Source organism: Ctenocephalides felis, unplaced genomic scaffold (genome assembly GCF_003426905.1).
Source record: "Ctenocephalides felis isolate EL2017-DRISC unplaced genomic scaffold, ASM342690v1 CF-g0.4_SCAFFOLD_01886, whole genome shotgun sequence".
Taxonomy (NCBI): Eukaryota; Metazoa; Arthropoda; class Insecta; order Siphonaptera; family Pulicidae; genus Ctenocephalides; species Ctenocephalides felis.
This window is the reverse complement of record NW_020538040.1, coordinates 79,662,831-79,679,977: the sequence shown is the minus strand read 5'-3', so window position 1 is coordinate 79,679,977 and position 17,147 is coordinate 79,662,831. Positions and strand designations below refer to the sequence as shown.

General features: G+C 30.0%; 1 protein-coding gene across 1 annotated transcript; it reads left to right on the top strand.

Moving 5' to 3' along the window:
• Window positions 1-3,405: 3,405 nt before the first annotated feature.
• Window positions 3,406-14,631, top strand: LOC113375417 (atrial natriuretic peptide-converting enzyme). Its single transcript, XM_026615354.1, is given in 11 exon segments — window positions 3,406-3,475; window positions 8,380-8,560; window positions 8,646-8,859; window positions 9,144-9,492; window positions 9,616-9,915; window positions 10,338-10,524; window positions 10,870-11,066; window positions 11,792-12,044; window positions 14,029-14,306; window positions 14,401-14,445; window positions 14,447-14,631. Coding segments are annotated over 11 exon segments (2,229 nt in total). The 5' UTR covers window positions 3,406-3,415; the 3' UTR covers window positions 14,612-14,631.
• The last annotated feature ends 2,516 nt before the right edge of the window (window positions 14,632-17,147 follow it).

Sequence of the window (17,147 nt, the reverse complement as noted above, 5' to 3'; positions counted from 1 at the left end):
TCCCGCAAAGCCGTTCAGAGAATTCTTTCATAAAAATATGTTATTTCTTTTGTTTCATATCTTCATATAAGAAAAGAAAAATTTTAATTCCTTCGGCGTAGTTTGAAAAATGCTGGCTTCCTTGACTCAATCTATAATACAAAGGTAAATTTTTTGTAGTTTAAATTTGTAGTAGGTACAAACTTTGTAGTATATTATTACAAATAGCGATATTCTGAATCGAACTTTCTCTAAAACGAATGCTAGAAGTATAATGTCGGCTGATTAGAATTGTTTCGAATCGAGCATTCGGTTAGCTCTGAAAGTATGAAATACAACTTGCGTCGAGAAAATTAAGGAAATTTATTGCATCGATTCTTCCATAGTTATTGTTATTGAAAAAAAAATTAAGTTCGTACATATTTCTTTGTAATGAATTGTTTATGCAGAAATCAGGATTTAATTATATTTGTTAATTATTAACTGTTAACAATATGTTAAAGATTTAACATAAGATTAACAGATTAATATTGCATACCTATTTTTAATATTTTCCAAAAAAATGGCAATCATCTGAAATTATTTTATTGGAAAAGAAATTTTAAATTATTTTATCGTTTTTATTCAGAAGTATAAATATTTTTTTATGTTTTTAAATATACATACAAAAAAATTTACATTAGGTACATATGTATACAAGATATATATATATATATATATATATATATATATACATATACATATACATCTACATACAAGAAAAAATAATATTTTACATTTTACCTTATTAACTTTTTGTAGGGTAAGTTATAGTAATCGTCCAAGAATCGAAAAAATACCTTTAAAAAATGCGATTACTATTGGTAGGAAGACGTTCTTGGTAGTTTTTAGCAGAGACAGGTTCGGCCGTTTCGAAGATACAGAGCAAAAAGTTCTCGGTTTTTGCGAGAACGGGGCATCCGATTCGAATAATTAAAAAATTATGGTTCACTTATGTTACCATTGTTAGCCTACGCTGTTCATCTATTTACCTATCTATCTCTTCACTTCTTTATCTGTTTATCTGTCTACCAATCCAACAGTCTACCAGTCAGTTGGTCTACCTTTTTACCTATCTTCTTACTAGCGCTGCCTATTGTCCTAGCTATCTCTATGTCTTCGTACCTACGGCACCTACATGTCTGTTTGCTATCTATTACTACTTTTGTATTTCCTGCCAGTTTAGCTGTCAGCCTGTCTACCTTGCTACTTTTCTATCTTTCTATCTTTCTACTTGCGCACTTATCTATTTTCATAGATAAATAAGTATTCTATTTTATGTGTCTGTCTACCAGTTCACGTGTGTATATTCTATTCATATATAAATTATTAATTATTAGAATCATTTAAATCGGTTGATCCGTACGTCCAAAATCGTCGACGAAAAATTGTATCCAAACATACATACATATCTTACGAGAAGTTAATGATATATTCTTGAGAATGATGTGTTTAGAATCTTTTATTCATTTTATTTTAAATTAAAATAGCAACATGTACGCATATCATATTATGTTTATTAACTGATTTTATTTCAACCCTCCATGGGCCGAATTTTTGTTTTAAATCAAAAAAAAAATTACAAAATAAATAAGTATTTATAAGCCTATGTACAAATGAAATAAAAAAAATTGTTAAAAAAATTAAATAATTTTATTAACTTACCGTAGGGTAAGTTATAGTAATCGCAAAAAAATCGAAAATGAAAATTTGTATATATCTTTACGTTTCAGAGGTTTCTGAATATTTTGGCATACCTTAGAAAAAATGGATGTATGTGTATGTATGTGTGTGTGTGCGTGTGTGTATATGTGTGCGGATACAAATTTTCGTCGACGATTTCGGGAACATGGATGAAGCGATTTGAATAATTCAAAAAACATTCGATTTATATTGATAAGGAGACGTGCTGATTAGTTTTTGGCGAAGGCAGGTCTAGCCGTTCCGAAGATATGGGGCAAAAAGTTCCAAAAACGGTAACTTAGCTTTTAAGAGAACGGAGTGTCCGATTTGAATAATTCAAAAAACATTCTACTTGTATTAACAAGATGAAAAACTGATCAAATTTTTATGAAGGCAGGTCTAGCGGTTTCGGAGCTCTAGTAAAAAAAGTTTAAAAAAATGCCATTTGGCGGTCAACAATGATCATTAGACATATGCACATCAAATTATCAGATATTTTAACAATAAGTATAAATTTTGTTTACATTCCTATGGGTTTTGTACCAATGTTTATCCGTTAGACGGCGACGCAGCGCTTACGCGCTTCGATATTTCGTCTCTATGCAGTTAAAGCAGTACGATTGCTTTGAAAAAATGTTCTGAATTTCTAAAATATTTCAAAATAAATTTTTTTTCAAAAATTCTTTTTTTTTTAAAAAAAAAAGTAAATTTTTGTCAAAAATGTATAGTTTCTCAAAAATCTAATTTTTTCAGAGTAAATTTTTTTCAAAAATGTTAATCTTGTTAAAAAAAAACAATTTGCCTTAAGGCACGATGCATGCGCCCACTAGTTTTTTCTTATTTTTATAAAAAATATTTATTCGTCGTCACATCACATCCTCATCGGAATCAAAATCTAATAAGAAATCATCGAACTTATTGCCGCCTATGCGCCTAAATGCCATTCCCCTGTTTCTTCTGTATGATTTTATATTCATATTTATATGTTTTGTCTAGCAACCGTGTAAATCTGATAAGAAAATAAAGCAGAAGGTTTGTTGTAAATGAACCGAAATCTGCCATGATAGGCCAAAACCTCAAAATTACAAGACTGTATCATAAAAAACAGTAACAGAAAATTGAAATGCAAACAAATATGTTTTTATTGATATAAGATTTTGAAGCTATTATGTGCTACTATGTATTCCAGGTTGAAGATTCCAGCAAGTATTATAAATATTAATATTGTTTGGCTTGACAACGTTATAGAATGTGTTATCTCGCGAAAAACGTCATAATTATTTGAGAAAACATCGATAATTTGGAATGTGACTAAGTTACAATAAAAGTTTCTTTTCGTTTATATTAACTTTTTTAATTTCATTAATAATAATAATAAATTTGAATATTTGAAGTATTTCTTACAGGAATATTTTAATAGATATGATGGAACTTTTTTCTACGTCTATTTATTAATAAATGATAAGAAATTTGACTATTTCAAATATTTCTTACAGGAATATTTTACTAGATATGATGAAACTATTTTAACATCTATTTAATAGTATGATTTTTCTTTGCAGATTATGGGCATAATTATTTAAAAGTGTTGAAGAGAAAAACGAAATGAAATATGAAGATAGGTTAAAGTTAAATACTGTAATAGGATATAATTAAAAATTGTTGATACATATTCTGTTGACTTATCGTCCGGAATCGCTCTAGCTTTGTCAAAATGACCGTTACTATGGATAATAACAGAAACAATAAGAGGAGAGAATCTTGGAATTCAGAGGTAAAGTGATTCAAGTTTTTTTCATTGCTTTAATTCTGATATATGTAAAGTTAAATTTATAAGATATAGGCGGAACACAAAGGTCCAATTTAATTTTGGGCAATCATATTGTTAAAACTAAACTAATTATTCCACAACGAATACCGCATATCAAACAAACAACTATGATCACTAAAACTCCCAGCTAATTCATCACTGTAGAAATGTGTTTTTGTTGTTTTTTGAAAATTTTATTACATAGATGGGGTATAAAGAGATTGCCAGGGGGCAAAAGGATCCACCATATTATTTCAAATTTTAAAAAGGTTTTATATAATAGTAGCTACATTATTCAATCAATGCGATGCAGCGAAATTATTAAGTTCAACAACAAAATTAAAAACCATAATATAAATAAGTATTTTTGAACATAATATACAAAATATTTTATCAATTCTTATAAGGTGACCATAGGTCTCGGTTTGGCCGGGACTGTCCCGGAATTCCACTTGTTTCCCGGGTTTTTCTAAAAACAATATTTGTCTCGGATAGTCACGGGTTTCCAAAAAGTATAGGCTCTTTAATCTTTGCAAATACTTGATAATAAAATTATCAACTACCCATCAAATATCTGAAAATTAATAAAGCTAATAAATTAGATCTTTTATTTTCAATTTCGCGAAAATTATCAAAAATCCTGACTAACATACGCTATTTTTTAAGTTAATGAAGAAACTTGAATAGCATTTTATACATGGAACAAAAGTGAAAACAACATATAGATAAAAAAAATTATTGTATACTTAAATTTAGCATAAGCCCCTCATCCCACGGTTCCGGATTTGCTTAACTAAAAATTGCCGTCCTGATTTTGACACCTTTTTGTGTATATCACCTTCTTTGATTGTTATTTCAGTCGATGTTGAATTGATTTTAATCAGACTATTTTTTTTAAAATACAATCATTGCAATAAAAGTGAATAAAACTTGTTTTTCAAATACATATTTTATGCGAATATTTTGCAGTGGATACAACTCACGCATGAAACTTTGTCACAAGAATTCATCATAAGAGTTAGAATAGTCACAAGAATTCATCATAAGAGTTAGAATAACTATTAATTTAATTTTTTTCTTGTAAAAGTTAATTGCTTTTTTTGGGTAGTTTAGTAAGGGCCGAAAATCGAGAATGAAAATTTTTGCATATCTTCACGTTTCAGAGGTTTCTGAACATTTTGGCATACCTCAGAAAATGGATGTGTGTGTGTGTTTTGTATAATATGCCCGGTCGTTACGGTACAGGAAGTTCGAGCAATTTGCCTTAAGGCCCGATGCCATACACAAATATCACCCTAAATTTTTACCCTCTTACCACAAACTCTTATATCGTAAGAATTATTTTGGTAATTACATCATGTTTTATAAACCTATCAAGGTTTAATACAGTGTTATCTCTATGTAAAATGTAGAATCTACCCATAAAATTTATATTTTGCATTGGTTGATAATCAATCAAGGGCGTAACTACCGCCGTATCAGCCGTATCAAAAATACGGGGCCCCGAGCCAGGGGGGCCGCCAACGAGCGCAACAGAAAGCAAAACAATATTTTTTTAAAAAAATTAATATTTTAACGCTTAAGTTTACTTTTGTTATCGAGAGGTATTGAACTTACTTCAACTTGTAAAGCTAACGCTTTAAGATTCTATTCTCTACAAGCTCTAGTAATCAATTCAAATAGTAAAACTTTTGCACAACCCGAAAGTTAATATTTTTGTCAACAAATCTATAAAAACAACTCACGCATGAAACTTTGTCACAAGAATTCATCATAAGAGTTAGAATAACTATTAATTTAATTTTTTTCTTGTAAAACTGCTTTTTTTGGGTAGTTATAGTAATGGGCCGAAAATCGAGAATGAAAATTTTTGCATATCTTCACGTTTCAGAGGTTTCTGAACATTTTGGCATACCTCAGAAAAAATGGATGTGTGTGTGTGTTTTGTATAATATGCCCGGTCGTTACGGTACAGGAAGTTCGAGCAATTTGCCTTAAGGCCCGATGCCATACACAAATATCACCCTAAATTTTTACCCTCTTACCACAAACTCTTATATCGTAAGAATTATTTTGGTAATTACATCATGTTTTATAAACCTATCAAGGTTTAATACAGTGTTATCTCTATGTAAAATGTAGAATCTACCCATAAAATTTATATTTTGCATTGGTTGAATAATCAAGGGCGTAACTACCGCCGTATCAGCCGTATCAAAAATACGGGGCCCCCGAGCCAGGGGGGCCGCCAACGAGCGCAACAGAAAGCAAAACAATATTTTTTTAAAAAAATTAATAATTTTAACGCTTAAGTTTACTTTTGTTATCGAGAGGTATTGAACTTCAACTTGTAAGCTAACGCTTTAAGAGATTCTACAAGCTCTAGTAATCAATTCAAATAGTAAAACTTTTGCACAACCCGAAAGTTAATATTTTTGTCAACAAATCTATAAAACTAATCCAGTTTATAAATTCTTCATCAAAAATTGGAATTTGGAATTTTTATAGTTAAATTTCTAACATTTTTATATTTGTTTCTGTTACTAGTTGAATTGTCTGCATGATGCATAAGATTCATAATTAGATTTTTGATAAATATGATCAACTAAATCATTTTCAGATATTTAGTCACTGTTTCAAATTATTAGTTATTTTCTGAAACTTTACAACATGCCAGTAATGACTTACAAAGAACTAGTAATCTTTTGAATAGACTGTGCGAATTAAGATATGAAAATTTATTGAATTAGTTTGCTAAAGAAGTCGAAATAATTTGCAAAAAAGATGGATTGCAATAACTATTTTAAAGAACAAAAGACAAAGATATTGAAGGATTATTATGATGAGTTATCACGTTATCAATAAGATGACAGAATCAAGATAAGAGAACTTTTGACCCAAAATTTTTATTTTAATGTATACTATTGCTGTTTGGATATAGTAATTTTATAAACTAAACAAAGATTACAAAATCTTTGCGACGTAAGTAGTAACATTTGTCTTTTTGAAATCGAGAATTAATAAACGTTTCCGGAAAACTGTCGGTTGAATTACTGCAAAGAAATACTGTAAATATATACAATCATGAAATGCTGTATATCTTACATGATCATGACTAATTGATAATAAGTTTGAATACAAAAATCTAGGAAATTTATGAAATGCAATAGGGTTGCTTGCATCCAGTTTTCCGAACGAAATAACAGTAACCATTTTATTCCTGGTCCTTCCAGTTACAAACGCAACTGCTAAAAGAAATTTTTAAAATTGAAACTAATTAAAAATTACGTAAAAACTTTAGGACAGAAATGTCTACAGAAACAGAAACTTTATAAAATTTAAAGATTATGAAATAATTCAGTTTTTCAAAAAAGGCAAGAAGAGTAAGTGAATATATATCTGAAATCATTTGGAAAAATTAGAAAAAAATAAAAAAAATTAGATAGATAAATAATTAGAATGATATATAAATATTCTTTTAATTTTATGAATTTTTATATATCGTAAAAAAAAATCTTCTTGAGGGGGCCCCCAAACAAATTTTGATTGGGGGCACGCCCGGCAAGGCACGCTACGCCTCTGTGAATAATGTAACTATTATTTTAAAATTAAAATTAAACAATAGACCTATTTGCTTCTTGGTCATACCAATTTACTCTGCCTATGAGGTAGAAAGGGCCTGGTTACAAATTTTTGAAAAACAGCAAAAAAAAACACATTTCTACAATAATGAATTAGCTGGGAGTTTCACTGAACATAGTTTCTTAGTTATTTGTTAGATGTGTGTTATTTATTGTGATATAATTGGTTTGGTTTTCACAACATAATTGCTCAAAGTCAATTTCGACCTTTGTGCCCCGCCCTACCCTATTTATTATCGCGTTTCATCAAATGGCTTTAAAATTTTTATGGTCGGTTGCAGTCATACACATAATTTTTCCAATGTTTGTGACAATTGAAAAACACCATATTAGCTAATCGTATTTTCTAGCACAAATTTTAACATTTCGGAAAATTAAAAACTTCTGAAAATGTACTCTAATATATAAAACGAATTTGATCGGTATGGCTGCATTAATGATTTATTGATCTTTAATTAGTTGATAAAATAACTAATTATTTCAAAACAATAATGAGTTTGAAATATGTTAATATATTTTCACACGACCCATGCATTGTAATCACAGTTAACATGCTCATTACACTGTTTTAGAAACTTCCATACAAACTTAGTCATAGTTTCCAAAAATATTTATAACAAAATGTGAGAGTATTGTTATTTTTTGCATAAAAATATATAATTGTTTCTTATCTTATAAAATCCGTAAACGTTTTTTTTTTAAACAATATATATTAACATAATTAACACTATTAGAATGATTTTTCCGTTTTTTCCTTTATTTTTTATTTGATGTTCGATTTCATAGACAAAAACTAGATATATTGTCAGTAAAGCTAAAAATGTGTTTTTGCAATTTACTCAAGAATGACAAATTGGCCGTGCAAAATACCCTCTATCTCTATAATTATTTCACTAAATCTGGGGTAAACATACATTATTGAATATATTATAATTTCAGCTTATTTTTCACTTTACTATTATTATTAATTTAAAAACTATGTAATAAACTGATATTTTTGCAATACTTTTCACTTTTTATGATATTCGGTGACTGATTGTCAAATAATTGTTATTTTATCAGTAAGTACACTCCTGCTGCATATTTGTGTAATGAATAACCACTAATAAAATATAATTCTCATGAGCCGCAATCAGCAATGCGTTCCCATTGGTGTAAAAAGGTTTGATAATGCTCTCCATAAATCCCAAGACTTAATTTATGGTCTATTTCATTTGATTCGCACAGATGTCGTCAAGCAGCGTGGTCGGGCGCCGCCTGAAACGTGACAATAGTTCTGCCCTAGCTTCCGACAGTGATATCCGGTTCACGCGCCGGAAACTCGGCCAGAGGAAGCGCTGCGGTTGTCTACTAGTCGCTTCTTTCATCGGAATGCTACTTCTAGCTGCTGTCGCTCTTTACTTGGCCTGTAAGTCAGCTTGCAATTCACAACTTGTTGATCGATATGATATTGCTTTCTTCAAAATATTTATGTATTTAATTTTAATTTTTAGATACTTATCTCAGTCCAGAACCTCCGGGAAATCAAGAATTCAGTGTGCGCTTTCGTGTATTGCAAGGAGATTCGTTTTCTCCGCAGCTCGCTGATACATCTTCTGTTATTTTTGAAAATCACGCACGAGATTACCGCGAAATGCTAAATTTATTATTCCGACGAAGTGAACTTAGACAAAGTTTCAGTAAAACGGAAGTATTAGCTTTAGATGGGTAAGTAGAAATTTAATCCTAATCATCAGTAGGCATTATTTTGGTGAAGTGAAGTAATGATTTTCATTGGTATACTTTGTATTGATTCTTCTATATATTTATTCTTTATTTATTATATTAATGTCTTTTTTTGAAGAAAAACGTATAAGAATATCTTGTATGAAAGATAAAAAGACAATGGGGCCTTCTTTCTATGTGTTTAGTTTTGTTTGAAATTTTGTTTGAAATTAACTTTGTTTACAGTATTTATTATACCTAAACAATTTTACTGTTCAATTTTACAGAGAAGAAGATAAAGATCTCGTCGTACATGTGAGCTTGCACTTTGAGCCATTGTATCAACGTGTCACTACCAAGGAAGTCGAACGTGTTCTAAGGAAAGAAATAAGCCAAGATAAACCGCGATACCTAACTGGATTGCTAATTGAGTCCTCAAGTTTGGAAATACGCGAAAGTGGCGATTTGCCCTCATCGACAGCTCCGCTCTCTATAGAACCTGATCCCTCCGTGACGCCTGCATCGCGACCACATCAAAAATGTACTAAAGTTGACTTGTCATTCTGCGATACGCTACCATATAATATTACCATGTACCCTAATCTTCTTGGCCACAAGAGCTCAGCCGAAGTTCAAGTACGATACCTAAATAAAAGTTTCATTTATGTAGTTAGTTATCTCCCTTTCGAAATTAAAAAAAAATAATAAAAAACTTCGGATTTTATTCTATGTATCTTCAATCAATAATTTATGTTTTAGGCCGATATGATAGCATTTCGTGAGCTGGTCGATGCAGAATGCTACCGCGCTGCACACCATTTTCTCTGTAGATTGCTTCAACCTGAATGTCTTTCCTCTGGCATTTTATTGCGGGATCCTAACATAAATGAAGAAATTAATGTCCAGTTACCATGTCGTTCATTTTGTAAAGATTTTTGGTTAGGATGCGGATCCCGTTTATCTGATAAATTTCGTTCCATGCTGGATTGTAATGGGTTTCCGGAGTATTCCGGGCCCGGATCTTGTGCTGTAAAACCAGGATGTGCAGATGAGTTTGAGGTTAGTGATACGAAATTTAAATAGCATGAAATAACAGTATTTATATTATCTGGTAGTTTTAAATTATTGTCTGATTTGAAATTATTTAAATTTATACTCTTGAAACTCGTTTTATCTAACATATGCTCGTATATTAATACTAAGGAAATCACGTTTATTTAGGGGAATCTCAAAACATTTAAAGCTTCTTATAATTATTTCGTAACATAATGATAGTTTCAATGATTAACGAAAATTTTAACGATGAAATAAGTCTAATTTTTTCTTGCATTTGGTCAATCAACAAATATATCAAAAAAGAGTGTAATATATGTAAACAGGGTACAACCTCCCCTTAATGAACGAATATCTATAATGTATTGCTATTATTCTTAAATAATGCATCATGCTGTTTGACTTATAAATAAACAAATAATATTCAGGAAAAAGCGTTATCTCCGCGACTTTGTGATGGAATACCGGACTGCGCGGACTTGAGTGATGAGTTGCGATGTTCATATTGTGCTCCTGGACGACTGCATTGCGGAAGAGGACGATTCTGCATATCACCAGATCGTGTTTGTGATGGGCGACCTGACTGCCCGGATGGATCTGATGAAAATTCTTGTCGTGAGTTTTCTACATTTTATTATATTTACTTGAATTTATTTTTCATTCGAAAAACATAAAAGAAACATATATATATATATATATATATATATATATATATATATATATTCCACACTGATATATAGTATCTGACAATAGTTAAAACAGTTTCATTAGTAGATAAAATAGATAGTAGATAAAACAAATAACATGCTGAGTGCTGACAATTATTTTTTTGCCTTATTTCTAATATTACATATGACTAAATGAGATACGTGAAAAAATAATAGTGGTTCTTTGCTTTTTCATTTCGGATTGCTTTTTCAGCCTAAATCTTTCATATAAATAATATCGTTACATTTTCAGTGGGAGTTGCACCATCACTGCATGCTATTGTTAGAGGTCCCACGCTGACACCACATTTATCAAAATTCCATTCTGAAGGATATGTAATGTTTATGGAACGAGGAAAGTCGGGAAAACTGTGCGCCGAAGGATTGAAGAAAGGAGTACAATCAGTTTCTACTGAACCTGCAAAGCATAGAACAGCTCTAGAAGCAGTTGCAACTTCTTTATGTAGAGCACTTACCTATAAGTATGTCTTCAATATGTATATTATAAATATATATATATATATATATATATATATATATATATATATATATTATATATTGTTTATATTATCAATATTGCGAGAGTGAGTAATACATACATATATTGGGGTGGTTTATGATTTTTTTTAAATTATTGTTACAACAGCAATCAGAACTCTTACGATATATATGTTCTATAAGCTGTTTGGTTCAACGATTATGGTCTAAGATATCATTATGAGAGGCAACCCATTGGTTCACCATTCTCCTATGTGTGGATTTATTATATATTAGCTCTTACGTCTAATAGTTTATATGTCCACGATTTCCACTTGTAGTTATATTATGATCTATAACCACAAGTTGAAATTTGACATCATAGTTGCCTGATGTCGGGCTACGGCGGTAGCGGGAATCGAACCAGCGAACCCGGAACTAGTTGCTGCTAGCCCGCGCTCTAACCGATAATTTATGAAAAATAATATTATTTTTTGTTTTGTTTCAAAATCTCCATACTTTATCTGATCGGATTTGAAACTATGTACAAAAACGAACATACGAACGAACAAGTAATTATCGAAATGGATCCTTGCAATAAAAGCTGTTATTCTTTATGAATCCATAACATTAATTTTATAGAATATTACGATAATACGTACATATGTTTTCATTTATTTCGCTGTGTGTACACAGAGTGCGGCTTGCAATCGTCTCTGGGATCAGGCGCGGCTCTTGCAAAATTAGCTGGTCCAGGAGACTGGCCATGGCATGCAGCTTTATTTCGTGATGGAGCACACGTATGCGATGCGACCCTAGTGGCACCCACGTGGCTCCTTACTACTGCCGCCTGTTTCCAAGGACAGCCGCGCGCTGAATGGCGGGCTCGTTTAGGCGTTACACGACTCGATAGCGATGGAGGTCCATGGCAACAGGAGCGAAATATTATCGGTATGTAGATTTATAATTCAATAATTGTTTAGTAAGGTAAACGTACACTATTCCGGTATAGTACATTATTACGAGAGTTTTTCATTTTGATCGCAAAATAAGAAAACGGTCAATAAATAATAATTTTATTCAACAGCACATCAATTATAATTTGAATCCTAATAAAATAGTACGATTTTCGAATTCAAATATTAGTTTTTAAGCCGTAAAAAGCTTTTGAAAGCATCGGTCGTAACCCGATCGCCATTTCGTACTGGCTTGTTAGCGAGTTAGGTTATGTGACGGTTCCCTTGCTTAAGGTTTTTATTTGATTCCGATAAGCTTAATCGATTCAAATGTGTGAAATTTTTGATCAGTAATAATAAGAGATTAGTTTTATAGTTAAATCGAGCATATATTTGTCAAAAAATTATCAATTTCATTTGTGATCAATTCATTCATTCATTCATCTATGATCAATTATTTCTATTATATAAATTGAATAAAAATACAGGTATACCCCGTATAGCTCACGGTACTTATAGGGCGCTGGTATGTATGTATGTATGCAGAGATCTAGGGACATTCCTGTTAACACGATAGTTTTAATCCGATTAAGCTTTTGGAATATAACCATTATATAACCTGCATATTATTAAAACAAACATACATCGTAAGTTATTAAATTAATATGAATTGCAATTACTCGAAAATAAGATGCCGAGGCTACTCTTAAATGCAGTAACTTATAATTTACTTGAATTAAAATTATATTCAAGATCAGTAAATTTATTTGGGTATGATTTCAAATCGGACTTTTAGTTTTTCAAAGAACGATGGCTCCAATTAAATATTCACCCAAAACCCTGAAAAAAGGCTTTAAAAGAAATTTGCCATATTATATTAAATGTATTTTAAAGCTTCTAAAACATACAAAATTCCCAATCAAACCTAATTTGAGCTAGTATAGTTATTGTTAACTTGAAAGTCTTTAAAGATTATTGTAAAGTCTTTAAAGATTTATGTTTGTTGACAGAATTGTAACTTTTATTACAAGTTTAATTTTTTTACTTTGAGTTTAAATTTTATATTTATTTTAAGTTTATATTTTTGTTTAATTGCCGTTAAAAATTATTCCTTTATTGTTTCATTTATTTGATTTACCGAAACAGTATTGATAATGATAATTATACTGCTATTACTATAATAATACCAGCTTTTATTTTATTTTTATTTTAGAAGTTTTTTAACTTCTTATAATTTTATGACTTTTATAAAACTAAATAAATGTTTAAAATCATATCAGAGTATTATTTCATAATTAACCGCACTTTTTATAACCCTTTTTTATAACTATATTTATCAAGGCAATACGATCAAAAATGTAAGCATCGTGCGCTATCACGGAATAACGTACAACGACTCCCGGCATTATATTCACGAGCCGAATTTTATGACGGAATTAGGGACAAACGCGTGGTTCAGCAAAATGCCGATTATTTCTATAAATGACGTTCTACGACGAAAAATCTTGTTTTATAATAATCTTAAAAGTCTAATTAATAAAATATAACAGATTTAGTTCGTCCACTTTCCTATTTTCTCTAAAATTCGTCTTTAAAGTCAAACGTTCCTTAACATCCCGTAATATGGTACGTTTACCTTATATTTGATTATTATTGCAGCAAAATGTTTGCAATGGTGCATAAATATGATAAAACATCAAATCCGTTAAATAAACTCTCAATGAACAAGTTCAATGTACATTTGAGTACTTTTGTTACCGAAAAATCAAGTATGAATTATTTCATTGATTATATACCATAACTCAATTGAAATAACTATGAACGTTGTCATCTAATTCCTGAATTAAATCGTATTTGAAAGCTGTAGTAATGGTAACCATAGCATAATATTTTTTATTGTCAAATGAATATTCAACTGTGCAAATGTTAAGAAAAATTGGTCTAAATTGTATCTGCATGTAACCTTCTGTTCTGATCAGGCATGGTAAAGTCTCCTGTTGAGGGAAGCACTGCTGCACTGGTTCGTCTCGAAGTGCCTGTTGCTTTATCAAATTTCGTACGTCCAGTGTGCTTACCAGATAATATGACTGCCCTGCGCGTTACAACTCATTGCAATGCACTGGGCTGGGCGCGACATCGTAAACAACTGCAGCGCGTACAACTACGCGTAAGTGACATGCAGCGATGCGAGAACGTCAGCATAGCAACTGTAAACTCACTTTGCACAGAAGCTGCTCTTCCACAGCAAGACTGCAATGTAAGCTTACATCCATATATGATCGAACATTCACCAGTCCATTTAAAATGCTGTCGATTGAATTGTTTTACTGTGTATATTGTATAAATTGTAGGAGGAAGAGATGGCTGGAAGTTCCATGTTATGTCTTTATCCAGACGGGAAAGCGATGGTCTTTAGTTGGCGTTTCCACCTGGCGCATAGCCTGCGCTGGTACTGGTGCCACTCGTGGCACCGAGAGACCAAGAATGTATGACAAAATTAACTCTAATGTAGCGTGGATTCAAGAAACTATTTCTGCAGCAGACTCTGACGACCATCACTAGTACATTTGTAAAGTTACAATAAAGGGCTATCCGATTATGCTGACAAGTAAGATTATATATATATATATATATATATATATATATATATATGTATATATATATATATGTATGTGTGTATATATGTGTGTGTAACGTATGTGTGTATATGTAAGAAAGAAAATATCTAAAAAATTACTAATCTCTGTATGCATTTATTTTTCAAATAATAAAATAATAAAAATTTTCTAATAATAAAAATTACATGTGGTTCTAGCTTACTTATATGGGAGCTAATATAGTTATTAGATTAATGAAAATGTCTTGAATTGCTTCGAATAATTCTGGTAGGAGACTCATATCTAATTATGAATATTTATTTCAAATGTAGCATTATTATAGGTATATTAAACATATAGAAGAATTTAAATGATATGAGTATCATTTGATATGATTTTGTAGCTGACTGTAATTATGTTGAAATTGTTGAAAACTTTTTGTTTATTCAACACTAGATTTATATTTATATTAAATGATAAATTTTATATTTTTGTTATTTTAAATAATCATTTCTAAACTATTGTAATTATTATTTTTGTAAAAACCTAAAATTTGCCATCGCTGTAACTCTAAATGTTTATAATTAGTTTTTCATATAATTTTAATGACAAACTGTAGAAACAGTTTAAAAAAATAAGGAAAGCGGGCGCCAAGGAAAAAATGGCATTGTGACTTAAAGCAAAGTGCTGAAACTTCCTGTGCCGTTAAATTAAACATTCGAGAGATAAAAATAATCAATTGCACAAAATGGTATTTTTTATATCTTTTTTCTATATCTCCAAAACCGCAGGACCTGCATTCCCAAAAATTTAGTCAAATCTTCATTCAATGTAGGTAAAATGTTTTTTAATCATTCAAATCGGCCGCCTCGTTCTCTCAAAAAACTGAATTGCTATTTTTGGCACTTTTGCCCCGTATCGTCAAACTTGCTGGACTTGCCTTTGCCAAAAAATAATTAGCATGTCTCCCCATCAATAGGAATTGAATGATTTTTCGATTTTATGCGATCACTATAACTTACCCTACGCAAAAATTAATTAGGAGAAATAGTTCAAGAAAAGTATATGCACAAAATATTAGATATTGATTTTTTATTCTTGAAAGTTTTAATAGGACTCTTTTAAACTGATGACTATATTAATAGCATAGTTCCAAATACTTCATACAATATATTTTCGATCTGGAATTCTAAAATTTTACAAAATTAAGAAATCGGGATTTTTACTATTAAATTTATATTAATAATATTTATTATTCACATTAGTGTAATTATCTTATGCTAAACATGAAGTAAAAAATGTAAAGCCAAGACTGACATACTAAATAAATTCTTTCGAAGTATGTAACTTCTGTGGAGATAGGAAAGAATGAAAAAATATGACTGCATTAATACCATGAATAAAATGGTGAAATTACAAATAATCAATGGTGCCACCAATTTAGCTTAACGTCGTCTAATGACTTCAGCTGTTTCAATTAAAGTTTTTGCTTTCAATAGTAAAACATTTTTTGATATTGAAACTCCAAAAATATTTAAAAAATCTATTGTTAAATTCTAAAGTCTATTTATTTATATCTAAGTAAATTCTAAATGAAGCTATTATTACTGGAAATGAAATATACTTATTTAATTGTAATTATGTAGACAAATGCTTTCTGGATGGTATTTTATCTGTTATTACTATAAAATGTAATTTTATACAGAATGTTACTTAATATATGCTGTTATATCAAATTAATATATTTTCAATTACATGGTGAAATTTATTCATTAATTTTATATTGTATATGTATATTACATATATGTGTGTGTGTTTGTGTGTATGTATAACAATGCAATGCATAGAACAGTTTATTGTCGCTCTTATTCAAACAAAACAAAAGCTGTGAATCGGAATTTAATTGTTCTAATGTTTAAGGACAAATGCAAAGAAGTACATAATGTTTTTGTGAAAAAATTTTGTATAATATCTCAGAAAAATTGTTAATAATATACGAATGCTAAGTAGATAAAATATTGTTTTTATTGGAAATATCATATGCTGTTATGTCTTTGGTGATATTTTTGATATTGACTTTGATTGATATTTGGTGATATTACAAAATACACACAAATACATGCATACATATATTATATATATATATATATATATATATATTATATATATATATACATATAATATAAATTAAATTGAAAACGAGGGCAAAAAATCATCATTTTGTGGTGCTCTCGTATCATGGACCGAAGGCAGACTACTATTTATTACAATTATATATATATATATATATATATATATATATATATATATCTTGATAGTTTTTTCGACGTTGAAACATATTTCAAAGTAACTAGCAGCCCATTCGTCGAAATAACGAAATTTTATTTCGACGAATGGGCTGCTAGTTACTTTGAAATATATATATATATATATATATATATATATATATATATAATGATAATTTTTCAGGTGGTAAAATATATACAAATAAAAATAAAAGC